Source organism: Heterodontus francisci, chromosome 11 (genome assembly GCF_036365525.1).
Source record: "Heterodontus francisci isolate sHetFra1 chromosome 11, sHetFra1.hap1, whole genome shotgun sequence".
Lineage (NCBI taxonomy): Eukaryota > Metazoa > Chordata > Chondrichthyes > Heterodontiformes > Heterodontidae > Heterodontus > Heterodontus francisci.
The window spans coordinates 106,269,345-106,284,507 of record NC_090381.1 but is presented as its reverse complement, the minus strand read 5'-3'; the positions used below and the strand labels follow the sequence as shown (position 1 = coordinate 106,284,507).

General features: G+C 44.8%; 1 protein-coding gene across 1 annotated transcript; it reads right to left on the bottom strand.

The window, feature by feature from the left end:
- Window positions 1–11,950: 11,950 nt before the first annotated feature.
- LOC137375452 (ras-related protein Rap-2b) lies at window positions 11,951–14,696 on the bottom strand. Its single transcript, XM_068042724.1, has 2 exons — window positions 13,714–14,696; window positions 11,951–13,112 (listed from the first exon to the last, which is right to left on the bottom strand). The coding sequence occupies exon 1, from the start codon at window positions 14,301–14,303 to the stop codon at window positions 13,752–13,754; it is 552 nt and encodes a 183-aa protein (XP_067898825.1). The 5' UTR covers window positions 14,304–14,696; the 3' UTR covers window positions 11,951–13,112; window positions 13,714–13,751.
- Window positions 14,697–15,163: the final 467 nt, after the last annotated feature.

Here is a 15,163-nt window from a genome sequence, read left to right as displayed (position 1 = left end):
CTCCTTCCAGTGATCTCCTCAATGGGTTGAGCAGATTCAGTGTCTCAATGTGTTTGTGCCAGGAGGTAAAACAGCATCAAAACACAAGCATAAGCCTGGCACCTCCTCCAGTTCTACAACCCTGCAGGATTTCTATGCTCCTCCAATTCTATTTTGTCTCATAATGTCCCTGTGAAGTGCCTTGGGCCACTTCACTATGTTAAAGGTGCTATATAAATTTAAGTTATTGTTGAATCTAAGAACAAGGGGGCATAATATAAAAATTAGAGCTGGGCCACGTAGGAAGCAATTTTCCCACACAAATTGTAGTAGAAATCTGTAATTCTCAATGGGAACTTTCAAGACCGAGGTTGACAGATGTTTGTTGGGTAAAGGTATCAAAGGATGTGAATCAAAAGCTGGAAAAGGGAGTTGAGGTACAGATCAGCCACGATTCAATTGATTTGTGGAGCAAACCCCAAGGGGCTGAATGGCCTACGTTTGCTCCCATATTCTCATACCAATGATTAAGAGGCTCATAGCAAATTGCTCCCTGCATTATTTTGACAGTTAACAGGTGCACTAAAAGAGGGAGGGGGTAATCTGCTGCAACACTGTACCTTCATTGGAAACCATGCTTTTCAAGCTTCCAATGCTGTTATAGCATCACCGTGGGAGAAATTCCAAGGTAATTTCAGGCTTACGTGTTCATACAAGAATCATAATTTCCATCCTATTAATGTGCAACAAACTTGCTCTTGGAGGGATTACTCAGAAAATATATAAAAGTGTTTTTAGATTTTCACTGGGGGCCCTGATGAAGTGACACTCATTTATTCGCCCGACACCTCTCTCGCACCACCCCCCTACCCACTCCATTCACTTTAGCCAGTGCCATCATTCCCAAGTAAAGCCTATTGAAAGCCTGAGGCCGAACTCTCCTACCAGATTACCAAAGCTATAAAGATCAAGTCCAGCTCTGTGGATTTAAAATCAATGCCGAAAGGAAGCGGGAAGCTCGGTGAAAATGTGGCTGTCCAATTCTGTAAAATTTCTTTCGCATTGTGGAGGGTTGTCGACAGCAGGAGAATCAGCAGTCTGCTTCAGATGGTAATCCTTTACAACAACTTGTATTTATATAGCACTATCATGCTAGGCCCCCACCTAACAAGAATGAGGCACATTAATTTTGTCATGAACATTGATTTTAAACTGTTACTGGAGTGAAGAAAGGACTTGTTAAACAGATCAGCCGTGGCTGGAATAGACATTTGCATATTAACAGAGAGTGTTTAGAAGGACAAAGCAACCATTCCCTGACACATTCAACCCACAACGAACTTTTGATCACCAGACGGTGAAGGTGGGGGAGCTCACATTCCAGGTTGACTGCTAAGATGGCCAAATACACAATGGATATGGTCAAAGCAACTAGTCACATGACTAACCTGCTGGGCAACCTGAGTTTTTTGAATTTGTACAAACAGTTTGGGAAATAAGACTGTTTGCTCCTGGACTGAGAAGGTCTCTCTCCTGTCTGCTCCCATCTCTGTCCCACAAGCCTCTGAATCCACTGAAAACACATGAACCTCAAGAGAGAAAAGTCTCCTACAGTGAACAAGGTTTAAGAAGAATACTGGGCCCCAACGAAAAGCAACATCTACCTACAGTCAAGGACTCTACAGTGAGCTCGAAAAACCGTAACAACAACTCTTCAGATATTGCCTCAAACTTTTCCATTTTATTTTTCTTCTGCGCTTTTCTGTCTCCATTTGTATGTGGTGTATCTCCTATGCATGCTAGCCTGGGGTGCGTTGTGTATCTGTAGACGTTAACCGAATTAGAGTTTAAGTTTAATAAATTTCAACTTTTCTTCTTTAACCTAAGAAAGCCTGTTTGAGCTGGTTTCTTTGCCTTATAATTGGAAAACGGTGAACAAGGATTCACCAAGGGGGAGCTAAAAGCACAGTGTGTTTAAAATTAACCCTGTTACGGTAAGACCAGGTGAAGGCAGAGAGGAACCCCTAGACACCTTTCTCACCTGGTCATAACAAGCAGCTTTCATATCATAAAATCTCCTAAAGCACTTCACAGGAGCATTAACAAACAAAATTGACACCAAGCCATATAAAGAGGTATTAGGGCAGATGGCCAAAAGCTTGGTCAAAGAGGTAGGTTGTAAGGAATGTCTGAAAGGAAGTAGAGGGGTGGAGAGGTTTAGGGAGGGAATTCCAGAGCCTAAGGCCTTGGCAGCTGAAGGCGTAACAACCAATGGAGTAGTGGTTAAAATCCGGGATGCTCAAGATGCCAGAATTGGAGGAGCACAGGTATCTCAGAGCATTGTACGGCTGTCGGAGATTACAGAGAGAAGGATGGGTGAGATCGTGGAGAAATTAAAAAAATTTAAAATCAAAGGAGTTACTTAGCTAGGAGACAACGTAGGTCAGCAAGCACAGGGATAATGAGTGAATGGGACTTGATGCAAGTAAGGACATGGGCAGCAGAATTTTGGATGACCTCAAGATTACAGAGGGTAGAATGTGATTTGGAAACATATCACCGTTCCTTCACTGTTGCTGGATCAAAATCCTAGAACTCCCTCCCTAACAGCACTATGGGTGTACCTGCACCAGGTAGACTACAACGGTAGAAGAAGGCAGCTCACTACAACCTTCTCAAGGGCAATTAGGGATGGGCAATAAATGCTGGCCTAGCCAGCAACACCCACATCCCATGAAACAAATTTTTAAAAAAGGCTGCGTTAGAATAGTCACGTCTAGAGGTAACACAGGGACGCATGAGGGTTCCAGCATCAGATGAGCTGAGGCAGGGCCGAATCAAGGGAATGTTAACTGCTTTAATGTAAAAGTAATTCACAGTCTGTATAGTGCAGTATGTGGGGGCCACCTAGATAGTGGATACTTTGAAATAAGGACTCACCTTAATACGCCTTGATGTAATGTTGTATTTGTCATCTTGCTCTCAAACATGTGTATGCAAAATTATCTGAACACATTTTTTTTAAATGGATATCTATTTTCAACTCTGCTGAACTTTGCCTTTTCCTTTCCGAGAAGATGCTATGCTATCAGAAACATGACCGACATTCAGGTAACAAAAATACTTACATTTATATAATGCCTTTCACCACCCCAGGACACCACAAGCACTTTACAAAGAAGTACTTTTGAAGTGTAGTTCCTGTTGTAAAGTAGGAATGGTGGCAACCAATTTTCAAACAGCAAGATCCCACAAACAGCCGTGTAATAATGACCAGATCATCTGGGTTTCTTTTTAATATGATGTTGGTTGAAGGATAAATTTTGACTGGACACCAGGGGAGAACACCACTACATTTCTTCAAAATAGTGCCAGGGGATCATTTACACCCAAACGAGAGAGCAGATGGGGGCCCCAGTTTAAAGTCTTACCTGAAAGCTTGCACCTCTGACCGTGCAGCAGTCCTTCAGTACTGCACTAGGAGCATGATGAGAGATTTTTTGCTCAAGTCCCTGGAGTGGAATTTGAACCCACAACCTTCTGACTCAGGCAAGAGTGTGACCCACTGCGACGTGGCTGCTCCTACAGTGACCCCAGTCAAGGTGTCATAAGGCTATTTTGCTAGAACGGGGCATCGCATTTGAGCCTTTATCTGACATCGCCTAACACGGTCACAGGCACACAACCAACAGGAAAGGCAGGTGAGTGATCAGAAGCAGGAACCTCAGAGAATCATTGAATGAGGCCATTTGGCCGATCATGACCGCACTTGCTCTCTGCAAGAGCAGCTCAGCTAGTCCCACTCCCCCACCCTTTCCCCAATCGCCCTGCAAATTTTCTCTCTCCAGTGCTTGTCCAATTCCTTTTAAAAAGCCATGATTGAATCTGCTACCACCATCGTCCCAGGCAGTGTGTTCCAGATCCTAACCACTCGTTGCGCAAAAATGTTTTTCCTCCTGTCTCTGTTGGTTATTTTGCCATTCACCTTAAATCCATGCCCCCTGGTTCTCGACCCTTCCCCCAATGAGAACAGTTCCTCCCTATCTACTCTGTCTATCCCCCTCATGAGTTAGAACACCTCCATCAAATCCCCTCTCGTCTGATCTTTCCTTTCCCTGGATCCGATGACGTTGAAGTCAACGGTAGCACCTTTATCACAGCTTTGGCTAAGACCGACTGATTCCGCACTGACTGGAAACTGAACCCAGCACCTTCCTGATCTGGGTGTCTCTGCACTCCAACAGACAACACCCACAAAATCCACAAAGAAGCTAAATTACATCACATTTATATCACAAAAACGGGCCATTTTCCAGGCATTTTTATGCTCCACACATGAACCTTTTCCCACCTTAGTTCCTCTCAATCTATCAGCATATTCTTCTATTCCTTTCTCCCTCATGCATTTATCTACCTTCTCCTTACAGGTGTCCATGCCATTTGCCTCAACTATTGCATGGGATTTAAAGTACTGAGATGCTGAATGATGTTATTGAAAATCCCTCCCCCTTACTACTTAAAGGGAAAGCTGAAACAAAAGGGGGAATGTCAATAGGTGGTGGCTGGATCCTGGAGTTTCCTTTAAGCTGCACAAATATTTTATGAGCCTGCCACAATTACTTGTCTTTGTTCATGTTAATAAAAATGTAATTGCATAGTTTTTTTTAAAAAAACAAAGCTCGTAAAAAGACTGCCACAGAAATTGTTCTTGGTCCAGTATCATCAGACTGCAGCAATAAGCTTATCTGCCCTGTTACAGAAGGAGGAATCAGTTACGATAAGGCAGATAAATAAATAGAGGATACTTGAAAGGAAATGGCTCAATGAGTCTCACTTTCAACGAGTTGACAACAAGTTACTGCAAAGTTACTACAAGGGTTTCCTCACAATGAACTGAAAACCATACCTCTTAATGTTCTCCTGGCCAGTCTCCCATCTTCTACTGTGCAAAAACTTGAGCTCATCCAAACTTCTGCTGCCTTCATCCTGTCACCCCTGTACTCGCTGTCCTACATTGGCTCCTGGTCCAGCAATACCTCAATTTTATAATTTGCATACTTGTTTTCAAATCCCGCCAAGGCCTCCCATCACTATCTCTGTAACCTCCTCCAACCCTACAACCATCCAAGACCTCTGCACTCCTCCAATTCTGGCCCCTTGTGTTTTCCCAATTTTCATCGCTCCAGCATTAGCTGCTGTGCCTTCAGCAGCCTGGGCACTAAGCTCTGGAATTCTTTCCTTAAAATTCTCCACCTCTCTCTGCTTCTTTAAGAAGCTGATTAAAACTACCTCTTTGACCAAGCTTTTGGTCACCTGTCCTAATATCTCTATGTGGCTCGGTGTCAAATTTTGCTTGATAACACTCCTGTGAAGCACCACAAGATGTTTCATTGCATTAAAAGTGCGATATAACTGCAAGTTGTTGCCAATACTCCCCTCTCCCTCTGTGTACAGGACTCTTTGCCCTCCAGACAGATTAATACCAGTTGACATTACAGAGCGGTATTTTATGCTCTCCCCCATGGTGAGTTTGGAAGCGGGGAGGGCATTTAATCAGGCAGGATGGTGGCGGGTGGGGTCTCTGCCACCTTCCCGCCTCCACCCCGATTAAGTCTGTGGCAGAATGGCCCGTGTGCCTTGTATTAACCCAGTGGTGGGTGACCCTGTCTCTATGTGGGGAGCACGACATGCAAACCCATATGGGGTTTCTTGTGTGGGGGGTGGAGTAGGTGTCCCTCATTCAAAGGCACTCAGTGCCTGATCGGGAGAACCGACATTGGCAAGGGTGGCCCACCGACAGCCATCCCCTGCCCGACTGCCGACTCCCTTCCCCTGTGGCGCCACCCCATGAACAGCTCCAACCATCACTTACCCCTGGCCTGAGTCACTCTGCAATCCTGGGCCTCTGGTGGGTGTCATGCCGGCAGCAGCCATGCCTCCTGGTGGCGCTGCAGAACAAAAGAGCCGTCGGCCTCTGATTGGCTGGCAGCTCAATGGGCGGGACTTCCCGCCCAGGGTCCTGATCCCCGAAAAGGCCCGCCCGGTGGCTTATTTATTGCCTGTTTGGCTCAGTAAAGGGTGAGCCATCCCCAAAAGGAGGCAATGTGGGATTCTCGCCAATTCTTGAGCTGGTGGCAGAGACCCCTGTCACCTCCATAAAAGCCTCCTGCACTGTCCAGAATTCATAAGACCATAGGAAACATGAGCAGGATTAGGCCATACAGCTTCTCAAGTCTGCTCCATGATTTAATAAGATCATGGCTGATTTTCTACCTCAACCCCACTTTCCCACCCAGATACCCAAGAACATAAGAAATTAGAGCAGAGATTCTTGATTTAAGGCCAAAAATAATGGGTGGTGAGTCGACAGCCTGTTTTGCATCTTTTCATTTCTCATGACTTTAAATAGAAATTTAAAAAAAAATATTGAGAGATGTAAAGCAGGCTGCCAATATACTGTCACCCATTTTACACCATCGCAGAAAAGATAAAAATCACACTCACCCCTACTCCGGTGTTAAATAAACACTCAGTGTATACCCGTGGCTCAGATGGTAGCCTCTACACAATTTGTTTTCGTGCCTCTAGAGCTTTTCTCCAGGACTTTGCTCACAGTATTCTCCTGGAGACTCCAGGGCAATCCTGGAGGGTTGGCAATGCCAGCTATGTAAGTGTGGGGCACCAATTACTGGTAGAACTGGTCACTCTCCAGCCCAATTACATTACATAGGGATCAAGAATTGGTGGGGGGGTGCGGAGGAGGGGGAGCTCTAGCTGGTTACTGGTTGCCCTAGGTGAGTTGCAATACTCCACAAACCAACGTTCCCTCTAATCTGTGCTTGCACTGCCCGCGCCCTTAAAGATCGACACCGGACATGTGCGCATCATAAAGGGAACGTTGCTTGTGCATGGCCTGTTTGTTCCCTGGGCAACACATTCCCAATTGCTATGTGCCCATGCACCCTCGCAGCTTAGAGGGAAAACTGCCCCAAACCATGGCTCTGATTGGGATTCAGCTGCCTCAGCACAGACTGGTGAAGGAAAACACAACCTTCCTGCCATACTTCTTTATCATTAGAGCCATGACAAAAGCTAATTCATTAAATAAACCTTGTTAAAAAAATACATGATCTAAAAGCATTACAGACTTTATCGTTTGATAGTGGCGAAGATGCAGACACCATTGTGAGGGTAAGATCTGTTGCAAGATACCAGCATCCTCCTCACCCCACCCAAACACCATGCACACATCTCTTACCTGGCCCCGAGTTCCTGTCGCAGTTATTTTTATTTTTTCAGTTAATAAGTGTAAACACCCATCTGCTGTGGTATGAATGGGCTGGTGCACAAAGCAGATCTAATTCACTATCAACTATCATTATAAAGCAGCAACACTGCATCTAGCTACAAGTGCTACCTTGGCAACTAGCATCAGAAAAGGATTCGTTGCATCACTGTCTAAATGCCTTAGTTCTCCTACCTTTTCTCCCATTTGCTGAAGATTTCTGAAACACTGGAGTGCATCTCCTAAAAGGTCAGACACCCTCCTGTACCTCACTGATTATGCCCGAGTCTAGACTCCAGATACAAGCACATAATCTGACACTCCCAGCGCAGTACTGAAGAAGTGCTGCACTGTCGCAGGCGCCATCTTTCAGATGAGACTTCAAAAACACCATCTGCCCTCTCAGGTGGACGCAGAAGTTCCGAAGGGAAAGAGGGTCTCCTGGACAATATTCATCCCTCAACCAATAGTACTAATTTATTTATTTAGAGATACAGCACTGAAACAGGCCCTTCGGACCACCGAGTCTGTGCCGACCATCAACCACCCATTTATACTCATCCTACACTAATCCCATCTTCCTACCACATCCCCACCTGTCCCTGTATTACCCTACCACCTACCTATACTAGGGGCAATTTATAATGGCCAATTTACCTACCAACCTGCAAGTCTTTTGGCTTGTGGGAGGAAACCGGAGCACCCGGAGGAAACACACGCAGACACAGGGAGAACTTGCAAACTCCACACAGGCAGTACCCAGAATTGAACCCGGGTCGCTGGAGCTGTGAGGCTGCGGTGCTAACCACTGCGCCACCCCAAGAAAAACAGTTATCTAGCTATTGCTGTGTGCAAATTTGCTGCCATGCTTCCCATGTTACAGTGACTGCACATCGAAAGTACCTTCTTAGCTGTTAAGTATTTTGGGATGGCCTGAGGTGAAAGGTGCTGCAGAGTCTTTTAGACACTGACCAACAGCAGAGGTCCATCACTACTGAGCACAATTCTGTCCTCACCTCATGCTTGCACGTGAGCACTTTCCACGGGGGTAGCTGAATAACTATTAGCTTTGGAGAGGCTGCAAGAGGAGATTTACTACAATGGTACTAAGGATGAGGGGCCTTCAGTTAAGGGGAAAGACTAGAGAATCTGGGATTGATCTCCTTAGAGCAGAGGGGAGATTAAATAGAGATGCTCAAAATTATGAAGGATTTTGATGGAGTAAATAAGGAGAAGCTGTTTCCATCAGTAGAAAACTTGAAAACAGAGGACACATATTAAGAGAATTGTCAACAAAAAACATAGGCGAGATGAGGAGAATTCGTTTTTGTGCTGTGAGTTATGACGATCTGGAAATGCACTGCCTGGTAGGCTGATGGAGGCAGATTCAACAGAAAGTTTCAAAAGAGAATTAGATAAATACTTAGACAGGGCAATGGGGAAATAGCAGGGGAGGGGGACTAATTGGATAGTTCTTTCTAAGAGCTGATACAGGCATGATGGGCCTAGTAGCCTCCTCTGTGCTGAGATTCTACCATTCAAACTACAAGTCTGGTTCTGAACTGAATTTGTCATTTAATTGACGTTGAAGAGCCTCACTGTCCTTCTGACTTACTCATTTGATTTGTATGGGTATTTGACTGATAGCTGAGTGTTTTATGGCAGTGGCAGGAATGCCTTGACTGGTGACCACATCCCTGAGCTGGAAATGGCTAAAAACATCATCAAGCAGGGCTTGCGTTCCTGATCGCTCTCTGGTGGCAAGTGCTCATGTGTGCCTGCTAGGCTAAGGACAGGATTCAATAGCGAGATCACCCCATGGTTGAATGGCCCGCTGACACTCTGCGTCATCAAGACTGGACAGCTATGTGTGGCATGAAACAGGGCTGTCAGCAAGCTATGCAGCCATATCCCAACAACAATCAGGAACCTCAGGCACACAGATACCAGTAAATTAAAACATTAGATAAAGAAACATAATGCCAATTGACCAACATTTCATACGAACTTAAACAGAAAAAAAATCCAAATCTTACTCAGAAAGTATAAGGTTATCCATCAACGTCAGAGCTCTCAATGTTATTATAATACATCTATAACAACCAATATCCAAACTAAAAAAAAAAGGTCTGTTGGAAAGACTGACTCAAATATGTGCCTATTAATGTAAGCTTTGGCTCAGTTGGTAACAGTCTTGTTTCAAAGTCAGAAGGTTCAAGTCCCATTCCAGAGACTTGAGCACAAATCTCAGGCTGACATGCCAGTGCAATACAGAAGAATTGCTCTGCTGTTGGAGGCGCCATCTTTCAGGTGAGACATTAAATTGAACGGCCTGCCTGCCCTTTCAAGTGGACATAAAAGATCCCATGACACTATTTCGAAGAAGAACAGGGAAGTTCTCCCTGGTGTCCTGGCTAATAATCATCTCATCAAACATCACAAAACCAGATGATCTGGTCATTATCACATTGCTGTTTGTGGGAGCTTGCTGTGCACAAATTGGCTGCTGCATTTCTAATGTTAACAATTATTACGCTTCAAAAAGCATTTCAACCGTAGAGCACTTTGGGACATCCTGAGGTCATCAAAGGCACTATATAAATGCAAGCCTCACTTAGAACTCATTTCAAAAATAGACTCTATTTTTAAAACCAGAGCAGCTGACCATTTCAGCATGTATGAAAATGTGATTTTTTTTTCATTGAGAAGCTGTGTAAAAATGAAAATAGACTGCAATATTTTTTTTTCAAATTAGCACTAAGACAGATTGCAAGGAGATCCCAGCGCCTCAGATTGGTCTTCCAATCGGAAACCAACTGGAATTCTGAAGGCAATCCCAATTGCTGGAAACCAGATAATGTTGGAAAGTTCCAAACTTTTTCATCAACAGTGGCTTTCAAAAGAGCTATGAACAGGTCCTGGTACCCACTGGGAGAGACTGCATTAGTTACTTGCAATGTGTACAATTCCTGAGGTCATGCACTTATCATCTGAATCTCTGCTGCCCGAATCCTACCTCACACTATCTATTTAATCGACCACCTCTACGCTTACTGACCTACATTGGCCCCGAGTTCAATAATGCCTCAAATTTAAAATTCTCCCCTCTTGTACAAATTGGTCCATGTTATCACCTCTCCCTATCTCTGTAACCTCCTCCAGCCCTCCAACTCTCACCTCTTGTGCAACTGACTTCCTTCACCTCACCACTAGCAGCTGTGTCTTCAGCTACCTAGGTCCCAAGCTCCAGAATTCCCTCCCAGAGCTCTCTGCTTTAAGACTCTCTTTAAAACCTACCTCTTTGGCCAAGTTTTTGATCATCTGTCCTAAGAGTATCAAGTTTTGTCTGAGTGTTCCTCTGAAGCATCGTGGGATGTTTCACCACATTAAAAGTGCTATGAAACTGCAGGTGGTTGTTGTTGTTGTTGTTGTTATAAAAATGCAGGTCATTTCCTTTTTACAGTTATACAGGACGTGACACAGTCTTGGTCTGATTACAAAGTTTGAATTGCCTACATTCCCATTGCTAAAGCTCACCTGACTTTACAGAAATCACCGCCTACAGATTTAACATATTGCTGCATTGAGTCAGAAATCTAGAGGCTGCAATTCAGTCATGGCTTCCAGTTATTTGACTCTCTCCAGCTTAAGTGACTGTGTTTTGTCTGGGCTTGTCCAAGCTGCTGCATGGATTATTACACACAAGGTGAGATACTGTAACATGGGAAAGGCAAGGGAGAAACAGAACTACAATTCTGACTTCAGGAGCACATGGGGCGGCAAATGGTCCACAAAGCAATGGAGAACATGTCTTAAAATAAATAAATAATTTTACAAGTATATCATTTCCAGGCAGCTTTACCCACATCAGCTTTAATCCTCTCACATCTAGTGCTTGACTCAACAGGAAAGTGACACCTAGGATGTTCCCACAATGCAGACTTGTAAAACCTGAAGAGAACAGAGCTTGTGCATTTACGCCCACCCCCCCCCCACCAAACAAAATATTCTGGCTTTCAACAATGTTCAAATGATGCCGCCCAAAACAGGTTAGTTGGCGTCATACTACAACAACTTGCCAAGCCTTCAACAGCACCTTCCAAAACCATGACCTCCGCTGCCTAGAAGGACAAGCGCAACAGGCGCAGGGGAACACCAACATCTCGACGTTGCACGCCATCCCAAACTGGATATTTATCATTTCTGTTCCTTCATTGTAACTGGATCAAAATCCTAGAACTCCCTACCTAACAGCATTATGGAAGTACCTCCGCCACATGGACTGTAGTGGTTCAAGAAGGGCAGCTGACTACCATCTTCCCAAGGGCAACTAGGGCTGGGCAATAAATGCCAGCCTTGTTGGCAACACCAAGAATGAATTCAAAGTACACATTTCCTTGCTGTGGAAATGGCTATTGCACAAGCACATCATGCCATGACAGTCATTTTGTAGATCATGGAGACCTTTAACTTTTTAATCTCAATTCCACCGTGACCTCTCTTCATATCTCTTATTACTCTTAGATATTTACTTGGAACTACCGCATAACAATATATCAAAGTAATTCATTGTACGTGTAGTGCTTGGACATATTTCTGAGACTAGTCACCAGCAAGGCACTATGAAAATGCAATCCATCCTTTTTTTTTCCAAATGGTTCACAATTTCACAAAATTGCTTTCAAAGTGGCCACAATATCTTTTAAAGCACGGTCAAAATAGAGGTATTACAATGTAGGAAACAGTGTACAACATACAATCAGACTGACAATGGGACATCAGCTTTCTGTTAAGTTATAAGATTTGAAATGCCAAAATATACAATAAAACACCCAACACTTAATATTGTTTTGCTTGGGTTTTTTTTTATATAAAAATGCATTTTGTATTAAAAGTCTTGGAACAGACACAGCTATTAAATGCATCTCTGGATTTGTAACAGAGAGGATGTTAGAATTCCTTGGTGCGCCAGAGTAAGATTCCACCCCCACCCCCTACCCCCACCCCCACCCTTTGCCCTCCCATCTCTGTCATTGCTGGCCTGGAGAGAGAGAGATTAGATTATTACACGGAATAACAAAGTGAGGCTGACACAGTCCCTTTGGAAACAAGAGAGGAGGAGAAATAAAAAGGGAGATGAATTTCCCAACAACCTTTAAGCAAGAAATATAAAACAAAACATACGCTTAGATTCCATCGAGAGGCTCTTTTAGTCTTGCCATGCTTTTTGTGGGAACACTTGAAGGAAAATTTGTTAAGTACTTTTTTTTTTGTGCACCGACAGATAATGGGATGGCATGGAGGCTTTCACAGATTGGCACGTACTGCATTGACAGCAGAGTCTCAAAGGCACTAGACACAAGGGTGGCTGGTAGCCTGTGATCAGCAGGTTTGTTGACCACAGCACAGAGTTCAGTTATTGACTGCACCCTCCTGGGCTTGCCAGTTGTCCATTTCTTTTCTTCCCCCCCTTGTTTGTACAAGTCCATGGTTGTCACATTCACAGCACACAGTTCAGAAAAATACCATTATCGCAATTTTTTTATGTTAAATATATTTGCCCTACCTTTCCCCTTTTCTTTCAACTGGGGGAGAGGAGGTGGTTAGAGGGTAGGAGAGGGAGGGGAAAGGGGGGCAAAAAATTAAGTCACAGCAGTTCAACAAAAAATAGATGTACTTTCTCCCCCCCCCCCCCCCTCCTCCTCAGCCCATGAATAAAACAGCAGTAAGATGGAGCTCTGATCCAAATTGTGTGGCATCTGTTTACAGTGTCTCCAAGTTTAGGTAGGTGCCACAAGAGATGGGATGGCAAAATCCATATTTCCAACTTTGCATAGAAATTCTGTGCCTGTGAAGGGGAGGCACAAAATCACAATCATTAAATAAATCAGGAACTTACCAGGCTTAAGATTCACTTACAACCCCCCCCCCCCCCCCGCCCCCCGCCCCTCCCCTTGCAGTGAACAAAAGACTAGATTGTACCATCATATACTGTCAATTGGATTCTTAAATAATCTCCCTTCCCCCTTTACAGTTTTAATGTAAATCTGTGTCTGCTAACTCACACTCACCCCACTCCCCGCATACACACACACACACACAGGGGGTGGATTTAGATACCAGCACTGAATGTTCTGACTAACACATGCAGAGTTATCAGCCCCACCATTTTAAGTGAGTAGGCTGTCTTTACTGGTGTTGTAAAAGGAGAGAGCGCCTGCTGGTTGTAACTTGCCTGTCTCGCAGTAACATCACAGCTGGGAGGGGGGTTTAAATCTATCACCCCATCCCCCACACCCATCACATGAGCCTCTAATCTCTTGACATTTTTATAATTACAAAAATAAAACTGGCTCACACTTCCTTCCCCCCCCCACCCCAACCACCCCACCTTAAGCAAAAAAAGTTAGTTGAAAGCACGCCCTGCATCTTTTAAAAAAAAGTCTCACCTTTTATAATGTGTAATATATATTTATATAGAAATTTATCACAGGACAACACACGAGGAGCAACACTGATCATCCCCATTGGGCTGAGCCACATAGTTCATTTGTCTGACGATCTCTGCAAACAGTTCGTCCACAGAGGTTTTATTTTTGGCCGAAGTCTCCATGAAAGGGCAATTCCACTCATCGGCCAGGGCTTTCCCTTCCCCGTAAGTCACCTCTCGCTCTCCTTCCAGGTCCACCTTATTACCCACCAGCAGCATGGGGACCCTCTCGTACCTCTTCACCCGAATGATCTGGTCCCGCATCGGTCTGATGTCCTGGAAGGACTGCTGGTTGACCAGGCTGTAAACCAGAATAAAGCCCTGGCCATTTTTGATGTACAGGTCTCGCATGGAGGCGAACTGTTCCGTGCCGGCTGTGTCCAAAATCTCCAGCACTGAAGGCGACGAGTCCACCTCGATCTCCTTCCTGTAAAAATCCTCAATGGTGGGGTCGTACTTCTCTATAAAGGATCCAGTTACAAACTGCACAGTCAGGGCAGATTTACCCACTCCGCCGCTCCCTAAAACGACCACTTTATATTCTCTCATGGTCTGGCAAAAGCCACTTTCTCTCTTTGAGGTGGGCGGGTTATATGTGTAAGGCAGAGACTGTTCCCCCCCACCCCGCAGTCAGAAGCAGAAATTGATCTGAAATTGCAAGAGTGAAACCGGCAAAGCCTCCAAAAATCTTTGCTCCTTTGCCTTTCTCTCTCTCTCCCCCCCCGCCTCTTCCCTGTTTTGCTTTTAAATCCGATGCCGGGCTTGCTTGCTGCAGTCTCCTTCCACTGTGTGCAGGGTTTGTTGGACTCCCAGCACTTATCTGCCAATGCGGCTCCCTCTGCTTTTCTAACTCTCCCCCCTTTTCCTGGCCGTGCTAAAGTGAAGCAGAGCGATCTCTCCCACGCTCTTCCTTCCCATTGACACACACACAAGACTCGACAGGGCGTGAACACGTCTGCATCAACCCGAAACTGCACCGCCGGGGAGGAGCTGAACTCTTAAAAGGGGCAGCTACAAACCTTTTGGGCCCCATCATCATTCAACAGACAGAGAGGGGGGGTTTCTTGGATTTTACACACCCAGAAGGGTGATTTTACAATTTAAGAAAGACTGACTTGCACATGTCTACCTCAACTCTTCCACTCACCAATGATGGCCGCGCCATAAACCGCCAAGGTCCTAAACTCTGGAATTCCCTTCCTAAACCTCTCAACCTCTCTCTTCTCCTTGAGTACACTCCTTAAAACCTACCAAGGTTTTGGTCACCGGTCCCAATATCGTCTCATGTGGCCGACTGCCATATTTTGTTTGATAATCGCAGCTGTAAAGTGCCTTGGGACATTTTACTATGGGCGGAATGTTTGCCCCTATATGGGGCGAGAACAGATGCAGGCGTGTAAATCCGTGCC

Excerpts from the sequence above, each read along its gene's own strand:
- LOC137375452 (XM_068042724.1), bottom strand. The coding sequence starts at position 14,303 with ATGAGAGAATATAAAGTGGTCGTTTTAGGGAGCGGCGGAGTGGGTAAA.